At 41.4% G+C, this 20,068-nt stretch overlaps 2 protein-coding genes across 2 annotated transcripts in view; one reads left to right on the top strand and one right to left on the bottom strand.

Annotated features, from left to right (window-relative positions):
* The window catches only part of adam22 (ADAM metallopeptidase domain 22), a 55,335-nt gene that overhangs the window by 3,055 nt on the left and 32,212 nt on the right, over positions 1-20,068 (bottom strand). Inside the window, exons 7-29 of the mRNA XM_071529275.1 lie at positions 15,354-15,420; positions 15,087-15,163; positions 14,246-14,320; positions 12,478-12,549; positions 11,208-11,374; positions 11,037-11,121; positions 10,289-10,379; positions 10,125-10,176; positions 6,280-6,379; positions 6,037-6,108; positions 5,162-5,254; positions 4,984-5,064; positions 4,794-4,844; positions 4,627-4,690; positions 4,343-4,448; positions 4,114-4,233; positions 3,186-3,354; positions 2,910-3,021; positions 1,984-2,074; positions 1,820-1,873; positions 1,109-1,309; positions 347-447; positions 156-222 (exon numbers count right to left, since the gene is read on the bottom strand). Of these exons, the coding sequence (XP_071385376.1) occupies positions 156-222; positions 347-447; positions 1,109-1,309; positions 1,820-1,873; positions 1,984-2,074; positions 2,910-3,021; positions 3,186-3,354; positions 4,114-4,233; positions 4,343-4,448; positions 4,627-4,690; positions 4,794-4,844; positions 4,984-5,064; positions 5,162-5,254; positions 6,037-6,108; positions 6,280-6,379; positions 10,125-10,176; positions 10,289-10,379; positions 11,037-11,121; positions 11,208-11,374; positions 12,478-12,549; positions 14,246-14,320; positions 15,087-15,163; positions 15,354-15,420 (2,168 nt within the window). The remainder of the gene's footprint in view (positions 1-155; positions 223-346; positions 448-1,108; positions 1,310-1,819; positions 1,874-1,983; positions 2,075-2,909; positions 3,022-3,185; positions 3,355-4,113; positions 4,234-4,342; positions 4,449-4,626; positions 4,691-4,793; positions 4,845-4,983; positions 5,065-5,161; positions 5,255-6,036; positions 6,109-6,279; positions 6,380-10,124; positions 10,177-10,288; positions 10,380-11,036; positions 11,122-11,207; positions 11,375-12,477; positions 12,550-14,245; positions 14,321-15,086; positions 15,164-15,353; positions 15,421-20,068) is intronic.
* cldn12 (claudin 12) lies at positions 16,308-20,032 on the top strand. The gene is made up of 3 exons (XM_071529276.1): positions 16,308-16,435; positions 17,550-17,807; positions 17,911-20,032. The coding sequence occupies exons 2-3, from the start codon at positions 17,589-17,591 to the stop codon at positions 18,703-18,705; spliced, it is 1,014 nt and encodes a 337-aa protein (XP_071385377.1). The 5' UTR covers positions 16,308-16,435; positions 17,550-17,588; the 3' UTR covers positions 18,706-20,032.

Genomic DNA, 20,068 nt, shown 5'->3' with positions numbered 1-20,068 from the left:
TGACTTCCAGAGCTGTGTGAGTTTTGTTCCAACTATGCCAAGCCTTTAAAAGAACATGATATGACTATTTAAGACCAGGGCTTCCTCTGATCAGTATATCCCATCTGAGGAGGTTAGAGGACCTCAGTTTGACCGGCTCGCCTCAGGGAACTTACTCTGTGGAGTTAGAGCGAGCACGGAACTTCTTTCCTTTCAGTTTCTTACGATTACCACTCAGATTTCCTTGAGAGAAACAGAACAAAAAAACACACATTTACCAGAAAGTCATAGTATATAGAGTATATTTGTCTGGGGGTTGATTGTTTTTATGGTATTGAACATGTATGAGTAGGAATTTGTGCATTACCTTGCCATGAGTTGCTCCTTGGTCGACCATTTTCACAGATGTCAGAGATGTGTTTGGCATCTGGGATTCTCTCACTCCATGAGTGGGACAGGCCATTAGATCTACACATGCACACATCCACACACGCACACACACACACAGGTATACAATATATATATATATATATATATATGACATAGCCAACTATAAGCAGCAAAAAGGTGTTATCTTCAATAAAATATCATCCTTCCTGGTGTTATAAATCATTACAAATCATAAATCATGGTTGTCGTTATCCAACGGACTTGAGGCAGTTCTGCTCCTGTTGTAGACATGAAGACGAGGGGAAGGCTCAGGTAAATGGGAGTAGTAGATGGAGACGCCATGGCAACAGAATGAGCAGTGAAACAATACCATGACAACCGGATGATGACATGACAAATGGAACACTTTTGAGGAACACCAAAACTTCACATAAAGAATAAGAAATTCAAAGAGATATGTTCAACAAAGTATAATATGTGCATAAGGCATGCATATGAACACACACTGAGTTCGTCTGTACCTGTGACACAGAGAAGGCACTGGGTGCAGAGTGCGCTGAAAGAGAATGGTGACAAACCCACACAGCAGTACAATATGGTCAAAAGCCATTGGTGAGGCTCATGCACACACGCACGCACGCGCACGCACACACACACACACACACACACACACACACACACACACACACACACACACACACACAGTGGCAGATGAATGGGTGAGAATGAGATGGCACACCTGAAGCCGAACAGTGAGATGTTCTGAGATATGGATGGGATTGAGGGAGTGAAGGACAGGGTGTAAATCTGCAGGTGTGACAGGCAGGCTGACCTCTTCTTGGAGCTGCAGCCGGAGTTGGTGCTGACACCGGGGGGCATGTCGCTGTAGAAGGAGTCTGCATCCCCAGGCTTCGTCACATAGTCGCCTGGGGGCATTTGTCTGGAAACATAGGAGAAAAACACTCTTAGATGGGACTGGCAAATAATCATTCAAGGAAAAATCCATCTTCAGATACTGATGCACAGATATCAATTTATGATGTTCAAAAAATTCTTATTGTTATATTATTTTGTTTTGAAGTGTTGTAATTTACTTTTTTGGCGTAGCGACTTTCCCTCCACCTGCCTCTACATTTACCAAAGCCAACGTTTATTGTTGATGTTTTAGATAGATGAACTTTTCTTCCTATGAAAACTGCATTGTAGCTGCACTGAAAATATCTTGACATGATGTCACGTTTTCTACTTTTGGCCAGTTATCTGCGGGAATAATAAAAATGCAACACCAACCAACAAAATGGGCCCAGAAATGCAAGCTAGGTTGCCAAACAACTGTTTTTCAACAGTGTTAAAGTGTGACTTAGGGTGGAAAGATTGAAGGTACTGTCATGTAGTAATGCATCAAAACCAACAGAAATACAATATAAAAAAAACGTTAAAGTCAGCAAACCGGCAGAATCTTCGATGAACCTCAGATTCAACATAGCATCTCTGCCTGTAGCTCCTGCAAAGAGGAGTAAGAGCATCCTCATTAGAGTCCATCAGTAATATGACTTTTGTCAAATGTGTCACATAATATTAAGCCCAACACATCGAGGCCTCAGGGACACTCACTTGTAGCACCAGGCTGTAACGGCCAATATGAGAGCAAGGAAGAGGATGGAGCCTGCGATGGCCCCGATGATGATGTTGGTGCTGGTGATACCTGAGGCAGAGGAAGAGAGAGGAGGAGAGGAAGAGAGGGGAAGGAGGGCAAATGTATGTTAATTGCATGTGTTTTTCTTGTTTCCAGAATAATATGGACACAAAGGGATACACAAGGCACACAACACTGCAGCAGAACAAAACAAAACACAGTACATGTAGGAGGGAAAGACTAAAAGGAGAACAAAGGGGAGCAAACTGAGAACAACCAAACTTCTAGCTGTTTGGCCTACGCTTCAGCACTACTGCGGGGGGGAACTTACATGTGCAGTGGGTCCCCACTCATGACAACACAATCATTGATACTGTTCATCCTATAACTCAACACTGGTCAAAACTAACCAACAGAGGTGAGCTGAAATTGGGGTGAGAGAGGAAGAGGACCAGGAAATGACATCAAAGACGAGACAAACACAATGAAGAGGAACTAAAATCTGACCTCAAGTCACTCCGTCAAAGACATGAGCCTGTCGACAAAGAATGAGTGTGAAAATAATGACAAACGAAAAGAATGACATGCATGGTTCAGTGAATACAAATGCAGCTGACTTTAATGAGCAGACGTGACTCCAACACAAAGGCTATAGAGAGGTGCAATGAGCAATCAATAAAGAAAACAAAAGCTTGGTGTATTCAACATAGTATTCAGGATCATTGTGAATGGGAGTGGAGATGATTAATTGGGTGGATAGAGAAGAGAGGTACAGATATAAATTCGGAGAGTGCAGAGAAGAATACATGGACATGAAGGTAAAGAGAAGCAGAAAATGGATGTGAAATGGAGAAAAGTATGGACCAGTAGGGATATAAAGTAGGGACAGTGGTAGCAGCCGTACCTGAAACAGAGGCAGTGGGTCCCACCACGAGATAGCTGAGAGGAGACGTGGAGTTACAGTCCTCTCCTGCCCAGCCCAGGTGACACACACACTTCAGCTCATTACTGCACGCCTACAACATGCAAAGAAAAACCCAGAATAGTCAAATATGTAAACTGAAATTTTCTGCAATGCTTGATTGTCCTGACACCTGAACCTCTTGAACCTCTACCTGATGTCTATAAGCGTGTATACATTCGCTGTATGTGTGTGTGTGTGTGTGCTGTATGTGTGTACCCCATGTCCAGAGCAGATGGTCTTGTCGGTGGTCCCGGGGCAGGTGCTGAAGTTGAACTGCTGGATGGGGAGACACTTGTGATTGAAACAGATTCGGTCCGTCCCGCACGCCGTCCCGTCCTCGACGTAGCCCAGGTCACTGTCTCCGTCAATCAGCACATGACCGCCGCTGCCACCGCAAACAAAGCTGAGTCAGTCACACAGCACTTGACATGGAAAAGACTGTGCTGAATTGACCTAAACGTAACCTATGTACAACTGGTGACACTAGGATGAAAAGTCACTGTGCATATGTGTTGTAATTAACTTTTTTGGTATACCCACTTTCCCTCAATCTGCCTTGGCTACTTCTACTTAAGTTAGTGATTTCCAATATTTCCCAGAATGGCTTTCGACAGAGAACAGGTGTGAACATGTTGTATTTAGCTGTGGGTTATACGATAGGAGGAGAGAGCAATAGCGATGATAGTGATACCGATGGCAACAGCAAGAAAGCGAGTTTTTCCAGTTGAGAAAAAGTGAGATTCCGGGGCCTTACTCAAAACACATGCCTTGTGACTGCATTGCATTATGGTCTATTGAGACTACTGTCTGTGGAAATTTTTTTATCTCTGCTGCTTCTGTGATGGATTTCTCCCTGTACGATGGATGAACAAAAAATGGAAAGAAGCCCTTGCTCTTTGTTTCTGAGGGACTGAGGGGAATTTTCCACTTTCAAACTTCGTTGTAGCCACGCTGGAAATATACCAACATGATGTCACATCGTCTACGTTTGGCCAGTTACCCACAGGAATAAGAAAAATACAACAAAATTGGCCCAGAGATGCAAGGTACATCACAAATAGCTGTGTTTTTTTAACAGCGTTAAAGTGTTTCAGGGTGGATTTTTTTATTAGGTCTCTCGCTAAATTTGAGGCTGTGTGTGTACCTGCAGTCTAGAGAAACACTGTGCTGGGCTACAGTGAAAGTGGTCAGCACTCCCTGTAGTTCACCCAGTCGCGGGGCAGGCGAGATGTTGGAGCACAGCAGGTACCCACAATGCACATCCCTGAAACACAAAGGGTATAACCAAAGTTCATTAGGGAAGAAGACGCCATAATAACAAAATAAGATGAAAGAACTGCACAGGTTCCAGTCAGGCAGGAGGACGGGCTTACTGTTTGTTACACTGGATCCAGGTGTCCTTGTCCTTCCCACAGTTGCCCTTCTCTGTTCCCTCGATGTTCAGCTTCTCATAACAGAACTTGTCAGCCGCCATCGCCTCTGAGGGAGACATGACACAGCCAACATTAAGATCTGCAGTGCCGACAGTTAGTCTCTATCAACTGCATTTAATTCTGGGAAATCTGTTATTGCATTGGTGAATGTGGTCTAACGAATAAATCTTTCCATTTTTGTTAATATGAAAATGATGATTTGTACACAGGAATATTACACTTACTCTCTCCCCAAATGTACTTGCACTGTCTGTCTTTGGTTTTGCACCTTCCGTTGAAGCAGCGGCCCTGTAGAAAGAAGTATGGAGACTCACATAAAAGGTTTCAAACGCGCTGAAGGCTTTTTTTTAAAGTCTAGAATACTGTAAGAGTTAATAATCAAACATCTCACCTGGTCTTTTTCACAGGTGTAGCCGTCCATCTTGTGTACATTTGGTGGACACTACAAAAAATAGTCATGTAATAGGAGAGAAACTCAGCAATGCTTTGATGTGTGTGCCATACAGATACTGTGAGATTCTGATAAATATTAGTGTACAGTGCAGGTTGCCAAGAACCGTGTGATGGAAGGTCACGCTCACCTGGCTGGAGTTGCCGGTGCAGTTTTCGGGGATATCACAGTCATTCACTGCCTCCCTGCACACAACTCCCATGAACTCCATCTACAACAACAAACAACACAGTTCAAACAGACCGTGAGTGTTTGCAATTAGTGTTTTTTGTGTCACAGGATGGAAGGCATAGCGGACTGTTCTGTACCTGGCAGCTGTTGCAGCAGAGTCCATTGCTGCACTTGGAGCCCTGGGTCAGCGTGCATTTCTTGCAGCAGTTCTCCCCCTCACGTGCACACTCCTAGAAGACAGACAGACACAACCTGCTCAAGCCCTTCCTAATCGTCCTCTTTGTCTGAGGAAGTGGGTGTTTGCTGAATGATTTGATAAGGGTCTTGGGAACTCGAGTCTTAATTTTAATTGCTTGAGACTTGGGTTGATGCATGAAGAGAAGACTTGACTTGACTTGGTTTCTAAAGTCTTGACAAAAGATCTTGTGTTTTGTGTAAATGAGTTAGATTTAAAGTTATGAGATTTGTTCCACCAGACGACTGAATTTAAATTCTGTTTTCTGAATTTGTCTGGAATGATTCAATTTACTGAAGTTGAAACTGATTATAGAAATCAAACTCATGATGCTCTTACCAAGTTTTTGTCCTATTAAAAATATATTGCATTGAAAAATCCTAGATATTTATTTTTCTTTAAGAAATTAAATTGATACTGGACTCTTGATTTGTTCTGACTTGACTTGGTGTTCTACATTTAGACTTGACACTTGACTTGAGACTTGTGCCTCACTGACTGACTTGGGACTCAAGCTTGGTCACACCTGTCATATAAACTGCCATATGAGTGTTATAAATTTCAACAGAGGTCTCTCTCTATAAACCTTGTATAATCACTGTACAGCTCCCTAATTTCAGTAATTATAATGAAATTACTGCTGATTAGACAAAGTCTGACACAGCAGGTGGTTTTGTTGTTGGGTAATTGGCCTATCGCATTGACCTTGGATGAATATTGAGTTAACCCTTTAGATTACATCTCGCTAATTTGATCCATCCAATCTAATCTACTCACCGCTGGGCTCCCACAGTCACACTCCTCTCCCGGCTCCACGAAGCCATTGCCGCATTCTGGAGGGTCCAACAGCTGGAGAAAAAGGCAAAACTAATATAATTAACATACTTTTCAAACTACTGAAGAGACATGAACAGGTGTACGTGAGTGCACGAGTGAGTGTCTGTGTGTGTTTGTGTGTGTGTGTGTGTGTGTGTGTGGGTGTGGGTGTGGGTGTGTGTGTGTGCGCACGCGCCAACGCACCTTCAGGGGTTTGTTGAACAGACAGGCTCCGCCCCCACTGTTGAGGAAGTTGTGGAACTCCTCCACGTTGCAGTCGGAGAATCTCTTGGGCAGGTAGAAGCTGTTCAACACAACCACAGCATTATGCAGCTTCCCTACAGCACAGCCAGCATCCCCAGACATGTACTACTGGGGGAGGGAGGGCTTACTCACAGCAAATTTACACCACAAACAACTTAGCAGCTGAACCTTAGCAGCTGATGTAGAAGAAATAATACCGTTTTCAGCTTGACATAAGAGCCCATCATATATACTTATTTACAATTAGTTGCACACGCAAATTCACTTCCTCATGCCCTCACACTGAATTAAACATTCTTTTTTTAGCTGATGATGGTTACAGTCAGTACTAGAGACAACAACACGGCAGGTTTGGCAAACATAATGGACGTGCATTTCTCCTTAATATCATGGGAGATATCTTACCAAAAATACTTCAAGTTTTATCACTGATTTACCATACTCACAGTTCAGATGAGCTCCTTACTATAAGATCGGGACAGATGTATGTAGCTAAGATTGTGAGGTGAGTATGGAGATATGTGTAGGGTGTGAATGGAGTCTAAGATGAATTTATGAATTCCTGAATTCTTCGTCCTGGAATGAATCTGAATATTGTGGATGATGCACATTGGGACAGTTATTGCATTATCAATTGGTATTGTATCCCTAAAATCAATGTTACAATTACACTCTAGATGTACAGAACAGAAATCAAGCTCTACTGTTCGCATCTGCAACTCTCAACTCAAGGTCCCAAAGCTATTTCTTCAGTTCACCTATAAAATAAGGGTAAAGTCTCACTTGATGAAACATTTACCTGGAAACCATTCAACATCTGGAGCCCACAGTATTTGGAAGTGCTGAGCAAATGTCTTTTAATCCTCTTTAAATCAAATGTCTTGTGGCGATTCTGATGTTTTTCATGACATTGTCCCAAACCCCATGTTGCCCCCCTTATCCCAGCAATCACAGCAGCAATTTAGACATTATCTTCTGCTGCAACATCAGCCCTAATGCTGATTATACTGCGAACATATGTCTAACTAGAGTGGCTCTGTTAGTGTGGCTCATCAGGGCCGGCACAAGAGACAATGCAATAACAGGCAGACTCACTGAGAGCGCTGCTGGAGAGAGTGAAGGGCTGTGAGAGCAGCTATAAAATGAGACTGAGTGTGTATCAGCCTGCTGTGTTACAGAGATGACGGTTTTATGAGGAATCTATAATGATGCTTTAATGACAGATGAAGCACACTACAATATTCCAGGAAGATTTCCTGAACTTAGCGGGTGCAAAGTTGTCCCAGCTGAATATTCAGTTCTGTGGGATTTACACGACACTTTTCTAAATTTCTGTCAGGGCTAAATCTTGTCAAAATCTTGTAGTGTTCATCCCCTCTTAAACAGTAATAAGAAAGAGTGAAATAAAGGTGAAATGTGCTTGGATGATTCACTGGTCACCAGAAAATATATACAATCTTCAGATTCAACCATGTGGACCAACATTGTTCTCCAGCAATGACAAAGAGTTGTCATTTCACAATACAAAAGATCACTCTGGGCAAAATATGTATTCCAAAAGGCTAAAAACATTGGATGTGCTGTATTTATTTAGTTCTGTTTCTTATTCAAATTCCTGAGATCAGACAAATACTGAGTTTTCTAATATTAATCATTAGCCCTTTAAAACACATATTTTGCCCTGGTGTGGTCATGGCAACGTCCAATCTCCCATGAGAACAAAACAACAGGAAATAAATAAACACAATAAAACCAGAAAATCTAAAGAACAACTTCAAAATCCTAACTTGACCTTCATGCATGCTAAAACAATAAGTTGTGCATCTCTTGTCTCTGAGGACTGTGCCATCCGCCAAGTTCATATTAGGTGTAGTTAGGATTTAGGATGCCCATAATAAGCCAACATACACACACACATGCACATATGTAAAAACACAAACATACAAACAGACAGACAGACACACACACACACTCACACAGTAAGCAGCTAAACCCTGTGAAAAAAAATCTGAAAGTAGTTTAGTCAGGTTTATCAGACATGCAGGTGCTGAGAGGAAAAGAAAAGTCCATCAATGGGCATGACAGAGGTTTGCTCATTGAATACAAGTGTCTGAAATACCATTGACTTTATTTTAGGGAAAGGAAATCTGTGTCAGGGCCATTCACAGGGGACAGGGTCGTAAGGGCGTAGAGGGTCATCTGACCATGTGACCACATGACCACATGGCAGTGTTGCTATGGTAACCCAAATTAGAGCAGGATCTGGACAGGGTGTGTTAGGGGAGCGTACTGCTGTTACGGGAAATGAGGTAGACAAATATTTGGCTAAGATGAGAATGACATTGCAGACTGTATCAATCGGTTAGAGATGGAGGAAGACATGATGAGACGACCTGATTTTCAAAAGGCAGGAGGGAGAGGAACCCTCCTATTGATAATCACAATAATCAAATCAGTGCAATTTTCTTGGTTAAAGTTGATCAGCAGGTGACATCAGCCCAAAACTAAATAATATACTTAAAGTACATGTGAAAGTATACAAAATGATTATGAAAAATACAGCCGGTGCATTAAAAAAAGACATCAGACTGTATTTGTTCATATCATTTGAATAAAAAAGAGAAGCTAGGGCGGGACACTGAGCCACAGAGGCTGTAATGCTATTGGATGAAATGGGAAAGGTTGTGATGACTGACAACCCCTCCGAGGCAGCCAGTTGGGTCAAGCCGCACGAGCAGCGTTCCAGCCAAGCTTCTGCTCACCTGCTGTCCCATTTGGGATTGAGGGGAAACGCAAGAGGTATTTAAGAACAGGGGGTAAACACACACTCTCACAGAGCCTTACAGACACACACACGCACAGTCACATCCCGATGCTCACAGTGGCACAATGCCAAGCAAGCTTGTATATAGATGTGTACACACAAACACATTTTAGGACAAACATTGCCATGATTTCTGCATGAAACTGAAAACACAGAACATAACCAGAGCCTGATTTATCGCCTATCTTAACAAGCAAATTGCAACAGATTACATAAGACATTACTGCTGAGAGAAGCCCAATGAAGTTATATAAACAAGTCAATATCATATAGGAAACAAAACTCAACTGACATCTAGTGGTGAATAACCAAACTACAATAACGCTCCAGTGCTGAATTTTTGATACCAGCAGTATATTCACATAGACAGATGAATTGAGACTCACATAACACATTGCAACTTAAGATTTAGGGGATACTCTATTTATAAAGATAAAAAGAAATGGCAGCAACTTTAAACTGATTCAAACTACATTGAAAAACATTGTGGTTCTTTTAGTCCTTCTATTAAGAACCTTGCCAATCAATTTATAAACACAAACACTTGCCCCATTCCAATGTTTTGAGATAGCAGGATCACCTTTTTGTTCATGCTTGAATTAAGGACTCAACTGTTAAAGTTTAACCACCTTTATGTCATACATTTTCATTTAAAATTAAAAACGCAAATAAATGCTAGAGCGGACAAAAGTAAGACCAGTTCTTCAGGGATTTGGCCTGAGAGCTAAAGGTGATGTTAGCACTTACTGGTGGTTATAATAACCCAAGATGGTGACAACCTCTTATATACTGATACTAGTCTGCATTCTCAAATAAATCTAAGTATTTGATTGTTTTGAGTAGCAGTGATTGGGAAAACTTTGCCGACCCACACTGCACAAAGAGGGAAATCTGGGATGCCAGCATCTGTGGGAGATGAGTTATGATTCACTTTGTATAATGTACTTTAAAAGGAACTTACCCAACATCATCCATGATACAGCCTGACCAACGATCATCACACTTGCACTCGCCTAGAGAAAAACACATCGGAAATGTTTCCACTGGGAGCACAGGAGCCAAAGGTATGACTGTACTGTATGTGAGAGAGTAAGACATAAAGGATCCATCAAGGTTTAATTGTACCATTGAGGATCCTCTTCTTGTCAGAGAAGATGCCAATATTCTGTCCAAGAGACTGGGCAAGGGTTATGGCCATCTCATCTGTTTTTCCATACTGAGGGAGGGGGGGATAGAGAGAGGAAGAGGGAGAGACAGAGAATAGAATAGAATAAACAGAGAATAAACAGGAAAACAGAAGAGAAACAGAAGATTAGCCTGGTTAGATGCACAAAAAATGCAACTCTTGCTTTAGTTATTTGCACATACAAAATAGTAAATACAGAAGACACAAGACAATACATTTACAGATTGTGCAGGTGAGATAAAAAAGTGGAATAACAGAAACTAAATGGCAACAAAAAAAACAGTATAACAAAAATAAAAACATATCATTGAAAAGAGGAAAAATAAATGATGATCTTCCTTATCCAAAAATGAAATCAAGGAGAGAGCTGAGAGTGTGGTAGTATGTGTGTATGTGAGTAAGGAAGACATTAAGCAGACAGGTCCTCAGTCTATAATTGAAATTGTTGAGAGAAGAGGATTCATTGGCAATATGGATGTAGCTATTCCACAGCCTGGATCCTCTATATCTAATGGAGAACTGACAGTAAGCGGTTCAGAAACTGGGAAAGTAAGTGTCATAATCTACATGAAAATACAGACACACAACCCAGAGATGCAATGACTTGTCCGAGGTCAGTTTTACACATTTTCCATCCCTTGCTTCAGTTAAATTGGAGGAATAACTGATCCCTGATCATTGACTTACCTCATTGACTCCCCCTCCTTTAGTCAGCGAGCAAACTCCCCCCATATAGGAAGCTCCGCCCCAGCTGCTATGAAAACGATTCCCTCTGATAAGGAGAGAAAGTTTTGTTTTTAATAAAAAGGTAATAACTATCCGATACACAAGAAAATCCTTCTGAACATTCAGACTTACGAGAAGAGGTGAACTGAGTCGCATTTCTCCTTGATGAAGTCTCTTCGATATTTCATGAACTCCCTCAGGGTCACCATGGGGTCGTCGTCGATGTTGAACCTGTTGTCCGCTGCCCACGTTTCCATGGCAACTAGCACAATGCGAGTGTTTAGCTGTTCCTTGAAGATCTGGAAGATCAAAATTAGTTCAATATGAGTCATAGATAAGTGAACTAACTAAATCTATTTACCAAGGGATGGAGCTTCAAATTCAAAGACTGACAGTGCCAAATAAAAAATAAAATGGCCTGAGTGACATTAAAACTGACTGGTTTTCATATTCATTCATCAACAACTCCAGCTGCTCATTATAACAGCTCCAGTCTAATGGTCTCTCACTACGATCCTCCCATCAGACAGCAGCACATTACAGAGGGCCAGACAGAGTCAACAAGGGTAACAGTCTCCTGAAGGGCGTCATGGGGACAAATTGGAGAGCGAATGATAATATTTGTTTTGATAAGATGGAAATCTATTAGGGCTCCTGGCTAGACAAACACAAGAGAGAAAAGGGCAAGAGCAAAGTCTCTTTGTTTAGCCTGAGCCAATAGTCTCAAGACAAAGATGGGCAGACAGACCAGGAGAGGGAGGGATCGGTGATATGGGCATAACTGTGGCATTTCCTAGGAAACTTTTTACTCACCATAATATCTTAAGATATCATATTTGTGTTCATTGTGAAATATCTATTTATTTATATGCACCATTATTTCTGGGCAACTGCAGTAACATTTACCATGCCCTATGTCATTGTAAATAAACCTAAGTGCCTTGGCTACATGGCACAGACTAGAGGAAGAGGCAGATGCACTCCTACATGGAGATCAATGAGTACTTCCAAATAGCAGCCGTTTCATATGCTCACTCATTTTCAAGGGCATGGAAACAGGCATGACCCCTTTCCTGTTTCACCAGCCTATCAGCTTACAGAAGTGACCCTGTTGCATATCAGATTTCAGCAGCCCAGCAGACAGGGGAGGCTGCAGATGATGAAAGATTGAAAAATCTGCCTTGGCCCTGGTGGCATTCCACTGCCGCTTCAGTTCTCCTCGCCCTGAAAACTCATCACTGGCTAGTTAATGGCTGCTCACAGCATATTATGGGCCACGACAGGTTTTAAGTGGAGAGAGTGAGATTGGTTAAATGAGAAATCAGTGCAATGTGTGCTGAAGTCCAATACCTGGGAGTGCTTGTGGTAAGCTTTCCAAGAAGAGGATCAATACAATTCTTACCATGTCAGCCATATTGACCACGGACTTAGCATAGTTATTCGTCTGCCCAACGGAAAGCCGATGCTTCTTATACTGGAGAGAGAGAGAGAGAGAGAGTGAGAGAGAGAGAGAGAGAGAGAGTGAGAGAGAGAGAGAGAGGGGAGAGAAGAAATGGAGACAAATGTAAGAGCCATAATCTAGAACAAAGGAATTTTCAACAATTTAAAATTTAAATGTAGAAATGTATAAAATAAGGAAACATAGTTAACATATTTAATATATTGAATCTTAAGGCTATGAAACACAGGAAAGGTTTTTGGGCAAATCCGTGCCCAATAGGTTTCCTCAGGATTGTTGGTGTGATGATATACTGTAGGAGCATCTTGTTTCTGAATAGATTTTGCTGAGAGCGCTGCCCATCTACACTGCTGGAAAAAAATAGGGCTGCTTCTCAGGCAAGTAGATTTGGGGGCAGCAGGATGGCCTAGTTGTTAGTGATTTGACTGAAGTCGTCCGCAACCAGGTTTGATCCCCAGTGTGGCCATAACTGTCCAAGTATCCTTGAGAGAGATACTTAACCCTCACCCCAGGGGCGCTGCAACCTGGCAGACCCTGCACCCCAACCAGAGGATGAAAACGTTTTCCCCTTTGGGTGATCAATCAAGTATATCAAAATAAAAATATCCAACAGTCGAGGTAGTATGCAGCCTAGTGGAGCTTTTGGACACAGACACAGACTTGAGTCCTGTCTGAAAACTCGACAGAGCCTCCTGATCATTAGGCCTTTTAAATAAGCTGAATTTTAAAATGGTTTAGTAGGCAGGGTCTTCACAAACATCAGTATACTTAAAACAATAGGTGTTATACTAACTTCTGCATTTAAGTGAACAGACACAGGGAATATAAAATATAGGAAGTAGTAGGTTAAAATCTTTCTATAATGCTGAACTAAAACTAACCAATCACAGAACACAACAGCAACATGTTGCCTAGTGTGCAATGGCATGTGGGATTCAGTATGGTACAAAATTAGTTGTTGAAATTTCTATAATGTTTGTAGTCTATTTATGCAGACATGGCAGACATAGATAATTCTGTGAGAATACTTCATGAGTTTCGGTAAGATAAACAAATTATATGGAAAAAGCAGACAACATGTATGGGGAAAAAAGTTTACAACTATCAATTCTAATGCAAACGAAACTGTTCTCTGCTCTGGGGATTCATTGACAATTTTTAAAAAAAAGGTTATCGCCTGAAAAGAACAAGGAACCTATTTGCCTGGAGAAAGCTCAACAGGATATTTCAAAGGATTTTCAAACTGAACCATTGGATGTTTTGTAGTCTTCACCTTTGGAAACCATTGGACTCAATTTTATTCAGAACTGTTTTACAGTTGTTCCATTTGCAGACCATTTTATTTATTCTGTACTGTTTTTATTATTTCTACATTTTAATGTTTGCACTTTCACTGAGGAACCACGTCACAGTCAGTTTTCTGTGGCATGCAATGAAATAGACAAGTTTTCTAAATCTAAATGAAATCCGATCGGCAACATTACGTCTCACACTGCATGCTGTTTGTGTTGAACATCAGTCTATGTGGGTCTGAGGTGGAAGAGAACGATAGCAAGCAATTAGCCTTTTTTTTCTTGTTGCATGACTTATTTCTGAGAAAATCATGAGTGCATCACAGTAATATTCTCAGTGATAAGAGGGTTATTCATAAGTGTACAACCATATGATGAGGGGGGAGCTCTAATAATACAATCTGTCTAAAAATGCTCACCATTAAATGGTCATTGATCACCATCAGCTCAATGTATTTGGTCTCATCCTCGACGCTGCGTGACTCACGTGGAGCCTGAGAGGAAACAACACAGCCTGTCAGCTTGAATATATAAACAGACAGAAAGACAGTGAGACAGACAGAGAGACAGAGAGAGAGACAGACAAAGAGACAGACAGAGAGACAGACAAAGAGACAGACACAAACACACCCGTTTCTCTCCATTTTCTTCAACATCTTCGAAAATATTCAGAATAATAAACAGTATACAGAAAGATCAGCTCATGTCTCATATATCACCATGAAAAAGAAAAGCCAAAATCAAATAGGGATGAACTTTGCGAAGCTAAATCAGATTTGTCTCTATTCCAAATTCCAACAAACCAGATTAGTGTAGCTCTCAGGACTGGGAGACAGACAGCTGCAGAAAAACTGACTTGACTGTCTGAGAGAAGGCAAGAGCGGAGCAGCTTCCACTCATATGGTAAATATTTTATGAGAGAGAGGAAGACGGGAAGAGGAAGAGAGAGGGAATATGGAAAGCGGTTGTGTGGGAGGAGAGAGCGAGGGAGCGGAGCACTCTTTTTAGCTTAGTGAATTAACATAAAGCATACGGGCGGGAAGCAACATAATTAACTTTGGACAAACAGCATCTAGAGCATAATTATCTCTCTATCACGCACTCACAGAAACATGCACACACATGTGCGCAACACACACACACACACACACACACACACACACACAAGTAACTCAAGATGACTCCATTAGCATTCGTCTTGCTAATAATGATGATTTTCCAACAAATATGCCTGTGGGAGACTAAGCCTATAGTGCATACCTGTCTCTTTTTTCTCCTGTGAATAACCTTTGACCCAGGAAAAGGAGGGCTGGGGAATGGCGGCTCTGGGAGATCACCTAGGAAACACACACAATTAATGATTTCATATCCACTACCTATCTGAAGCAGATACACACTTTTTTTTTAAATTACAGACATAAAGAAATGTGTAACATGGTTAAATTCAAAATCAAATATTAATTTCATCATTTTACTAATATTCATAATGCATTCAATTCCTTATCAGGTTTTAAGACATCATCTTACCATTGAGGAGATCATCAAGTCCCTCTTGCCCAGCAGATTTGTATATCATGTGAATCTGGACGTCTCCCTGAAAGACACAAAAAGAATAAATGGCTGTTATTCATACTATGTGATATAGCTTCGACATTCAATCAAGTGCACTGACACTAACATCACAGCTTATCACAGTGATTGCCAAGGACATGGTAAGTAAAGTAAATACATTATATTAATGGGACCTGTCTGGAAGACAAGCATAATGTTAGGAGACATATTTGTTGTTGCTAGGCTGCTACCTAGAGAAAAGTCTGACTTGATTTTATTTAACTCATCTGGAGGCCAAACACTGTGAGTAAACTGTCTGAAAGACAGACATATTGTATGTTGTGAGCTGTTTGTTTAACATGGCCAAAGTAAACTGGTGAAATAGAAATTCTGTCTATTTTGTATTGAAGACTTGTGTGTGCTACCTTTTGCCTTTTGGACATTGGGACATTGACTCAATTATAATCTTCATATATTTTATTTAAAGGCCGGAGGGAGTACTGTAGGCTACTGTTGCCATTTGGGTTGTAGGTACTTCTCAGTTAGACAGATATGTTTCAGATACATTATTTGTATACGCTAGGCTGTCAGAAACCTAAAGTTAAATTTAGGGGATGTTATTTGCTTTTGGTGTGCTTCATTGGTTGTGTTTTGAACAATAAAGCAAGCAAGTAGTTAAGTGGTTCAATCCTGCGGTCCTTAAGACCCAGAGTATTCCTTTTTCCCCTACCAATTCCTTAATTGCAGTTGAATGCATACACCTTGCATTCACTGTAGAAATCTGCCGCTGATTAGATGGCTAGACTGAAAACCAGCAGCGCCCTGTGTCATGAGAACCAGGACTGAGAAGCACTGATTTGAGGCAAGGCGCCGCACCTCGTCTGCAAGACAGCGTTCAGGGCTGAAACATCCTGTGAGACAACTGTGAGGCCACATCCTGTTTACGCTGGTAGTTTGGGCAGCGATAAGGCTCTTGGGTTTGGGAGCAACTAGATAGAAGAACGAGCTGAAATGCCACCCTTTTCACCCTAAACACGATCGAACTGCTGGAATATAAGGTAATGTATGTTGTGTGTATGTATGTATGTTCAGTGTAGTTACCGCATTTGAGCTTCACATCTTGGAATTTGGGGCGCAACAGGTTGCTAATGCTAGCTAACAGCTAACATTACCTAGCTAACTAACGCTAGTTAGCTAGTGTTGATGCAGCACCTCTTTCATACCATTCGTATCACACTTTTCTGGTTCATTTTTTTCATATTCCAACAATTTTAGCGAGCATAGGTGTCGTACTACCTGGTAATTAACCATATTAAGTTTTACAGATGCTCCCCAGTCAATAGAATAATAGACTTGCTGTTGCGTTAACCAATATGCTAACTGGCTAAGCTACCTACCTTGCTAGATAGTTTGTTAAATTGATCACCTGTAACGACACAGCCATGGCGTGGGCACAAGGTTAGACTTTTATATATTTCTATTTGTATTTCTGTTCCATAAGCCAGCGTGTGGTCAAACAATTTAACAAGGATGATGCAGTTATCATGAACCTCTGATTGATTTTAGTCCCTTGCCATGAAGCTTGGACAATGACAAAATGTGAAGTTTACATACATGGCCATGGTCAGTCACCATTGCACGCTGTCACGTTAAGAAAGCAACAGTCTAATTCAATTGTTTATTGTTTTCCTGTACAGTCCGTGTAATGCTCTATAGTATAGGCCCTCTGCTTGCCTAGCAGCCTCAGCAACCAACGCATCCCCACTTTGTTTGCTAATGAAATGAGAGCATTGTTTCTGGGGGACAGCAGATATTGGGTCAACTATGCTGTGGTGAATAGAAATATAGGGGGGTTGCCCACAGCTAGGTCAGACCGTGGCACAGTTAGCCAACTTCAATAGTAATGGGGCCATTTTGGAGAAACTGTTAAGGAGTACAGCTTTCTTTCTAGGAAGAACATCAGTTCTGTCATAACATTGTCTTTTTCTTTTAATTAATTTTTAATAAACCACGTATAACTATTTGTATACATCTACATTGTTTCAAACACATACCCAACTGTATGAAATAGTTTGGCTACTTAAGTTGTTTTCCAGTTGCCCCCCTTGCTTTCCACTGTGCTGACCATCCATTTCTGTCTGTCTGGCTGCCGTTCTTCTTTTATTAAAACAGGAACTTTCCTAGTGGCCCCAGTTCCTGTCAACACCAACCATGTCATGCCGGGACATCCACGCCACCAATGCCTTCTCCTTCATCATTGCCTTGGTTTCTGTGGGAGGGATTGCTGTGGCAGCCCTAATTCCACAATGGCGTGTGACGAGACTCGTCACCTTCAATCGCAACGCCAAGAATGTCAGCGTGTATGATGGGCTGTGGGCCAAGTGCGTGAAGCAGGATGGCTACTCGGGCTGTTACTATTATGATTCAGAGGTATTGTATGGAGAAATCAAATATACAACTTTTAACCATTTTTTATCCTATTTTCTTTGTTTACGCTTGTCTTAACAGAAATCATTCCTTCTCATTTTTCCAGTGGTACTCTAAAGTGGACCAGCTGGACCTCAGGCTCCTGCAGTTCTGCCTGCCTATAGGCCTGCTGTTTGGCTCAGTGGCCCTGCTGCTATGCATGTCTGGGATGTGTAAGACCTGCTGCTGCTCAGACAAGCCTGAACCAGACATTAAGACCACCCGCTGCCTGGTCAACAGCGCAGGCTGTCACCTGGTGGCCGGGATGTTCTTGTTCCTGGGTGGAGCCATCGCCCTGGCACCCTCCGTGTGGTTCCTTTTCCGCACCAAGGAAATGAACATCAGATACGACAACATTTTCTCTGATGGGTTCGCTGTCTATGTGTCCATAGGCTGCTCTGGAGGACTGATGCTCGCTTCCCTGCTGATGTTCATGTGGTACTGTATGTGTAAGAAGTTGCCTTCACCCTTCTGGCTGCCCCTACCCTCCATGGCTACCTCTCTGTCCACCCAACCTCTCACTGCCAATGGATATCCTCCCTCCCCAGTCTACGGCCCCCAGCCCTTCCCACCACAGACCTACGCTCCCACCGTCATTGACACCCAGCCTTATGCACCCTCCCAGGGCTATGCCCAGAGTGTGGCTGCCCCTGTACCTCCCCAGGTCTACATGTCTCAGATTTCAGCCCCAGATGGGTATGGATCGGAGGTAGGGGGGACCCAGGCCTACAGCTATGCTCCCTCTCAGAGCTACGCTCCGTCTCAGGGCTACTCATCCAGCTACGCAGGCCACCGCTACTCCACCCGCTCACGGATGTCTGCCATAGAGATCGACATCCCCGTACTTACACAGGGACTTTAACAGCAGAGAGACTGTTGACCTCGGCACTCTGAAGCCTGCTGGCCATCTACAAGAGCGTTAGTCCAATTTTTCCATGCCTTTCACTATCGATACATTTAATAAAATATGATGGATCAAAGTTAATTATATGAGCGCTATACAGGGCCTCTAGAGTGATAGTTTTAAGCTATCCAGTTGTTTCACATGTGTAAATTGCTGATTATAGAAGATGAGAGCCTGTGTTAAGAGGTAAAGGTATAATATGAAGGTAAGATGTGAAGGATGCGATTGTCTTTACAACAAAGATCCAGCTGTGTTCTATACAAGCACTGGTGTGAACAACACAATATACTGTTTAGTACTGTCGATTAACTAGAGCCCTGAGGCTGATTGGCAAAATTGAAAAATCTGTTTTACTGTTACATTTTTATATTGGACAAATCATGTTCATACACTAATAACTTGTCACTTTTGCATGTAAAGCTGTCTCTGTGGAGGCTTTCTGTTATCACTACTGTACTTTACACTGATTCTGATTAATGTTAAATTCTTAGTTACTTGCTACAGTAAGTGATTTAGAAGGGACAATTACTAACTGACTTAGCTGTTTGTAATCTTTGTATCTATGTTCTATAACGTGAATTGCTGATATTGTCACAGTGTCCTGTGAAGAGCAGCTGTTTTAGTTTTGTTTTTAATGCACTAAATGAAGTAAACTGTGCCAAGTTACATTTGCCTTTGTAAACTTTTTTTTTTGTTAGCCTTGACTATTTTTGAATTGTATGACCTATAACATAATTTGTTGTAACATATAATGTTAACATTTTAATTTTTATAAGAATTTATCATTTCCATACAAAGATGGCACTAAGATTACACTGTTGCAAATTTAAGATACAGGCATAGTTTTTGATTGAATTACAGTATTGTAGAGTTACTGTATAGACTTACATTTTTATTAAGTGTAAAAAACACACCAACAGAAATGCCAGGGTTGAGCATGCTGTTCATCTCTGCTCAACACATCTGTTGATTTACAGATGGGTCACTTCATGAACGTGTGCTATTTGATTTAATGTCAAATAAGTCACAGTATTAAACATCTGCCAACTTGGCTGAGAAGGTTGTTCTATGGTGACAGTCCTTGTCATCAAGCCAAATTTAACTTATAAATACCGCATTTTGTATATCGTTTTTAACAAAATGTTAATAATTGCATCATCAGCTCTGGGCTCTTGGACATTTTTTTTTTCAAAGCTCTAATGTATCCATCATAGTTATGCTGTACAATATTGAGGGAAATGAAATTATCTGTGAAACATCGTTACACTTTTTATTTTTATTTTTATTAAAACTTTAATCAAACTTTATTTGCTTCTGTTTA

This window comes from Centroberyx affinis, unplaced genomic scaffold, assembly GCF_046629955.1.
Source record: "Centroberyx affinis isolate AG114_WGS23_722 - 3 ecotype Tasmania unplaced genomic scaffold, CSIRO-AGI_Caff_v1 ptg001775l_1, whole genome shotgun sequence".
Lineage (NCBI taxonomy): Eukaryota > Metazoa > Chordata > Actinopteri > Beryciformes > Berycidae > Centroberyx > Centroberyx affinis.
Note: the sequence above shows the minus strand (reverse complement) of the source record. Positions and strands in the feature narration are given on the sequence as shown.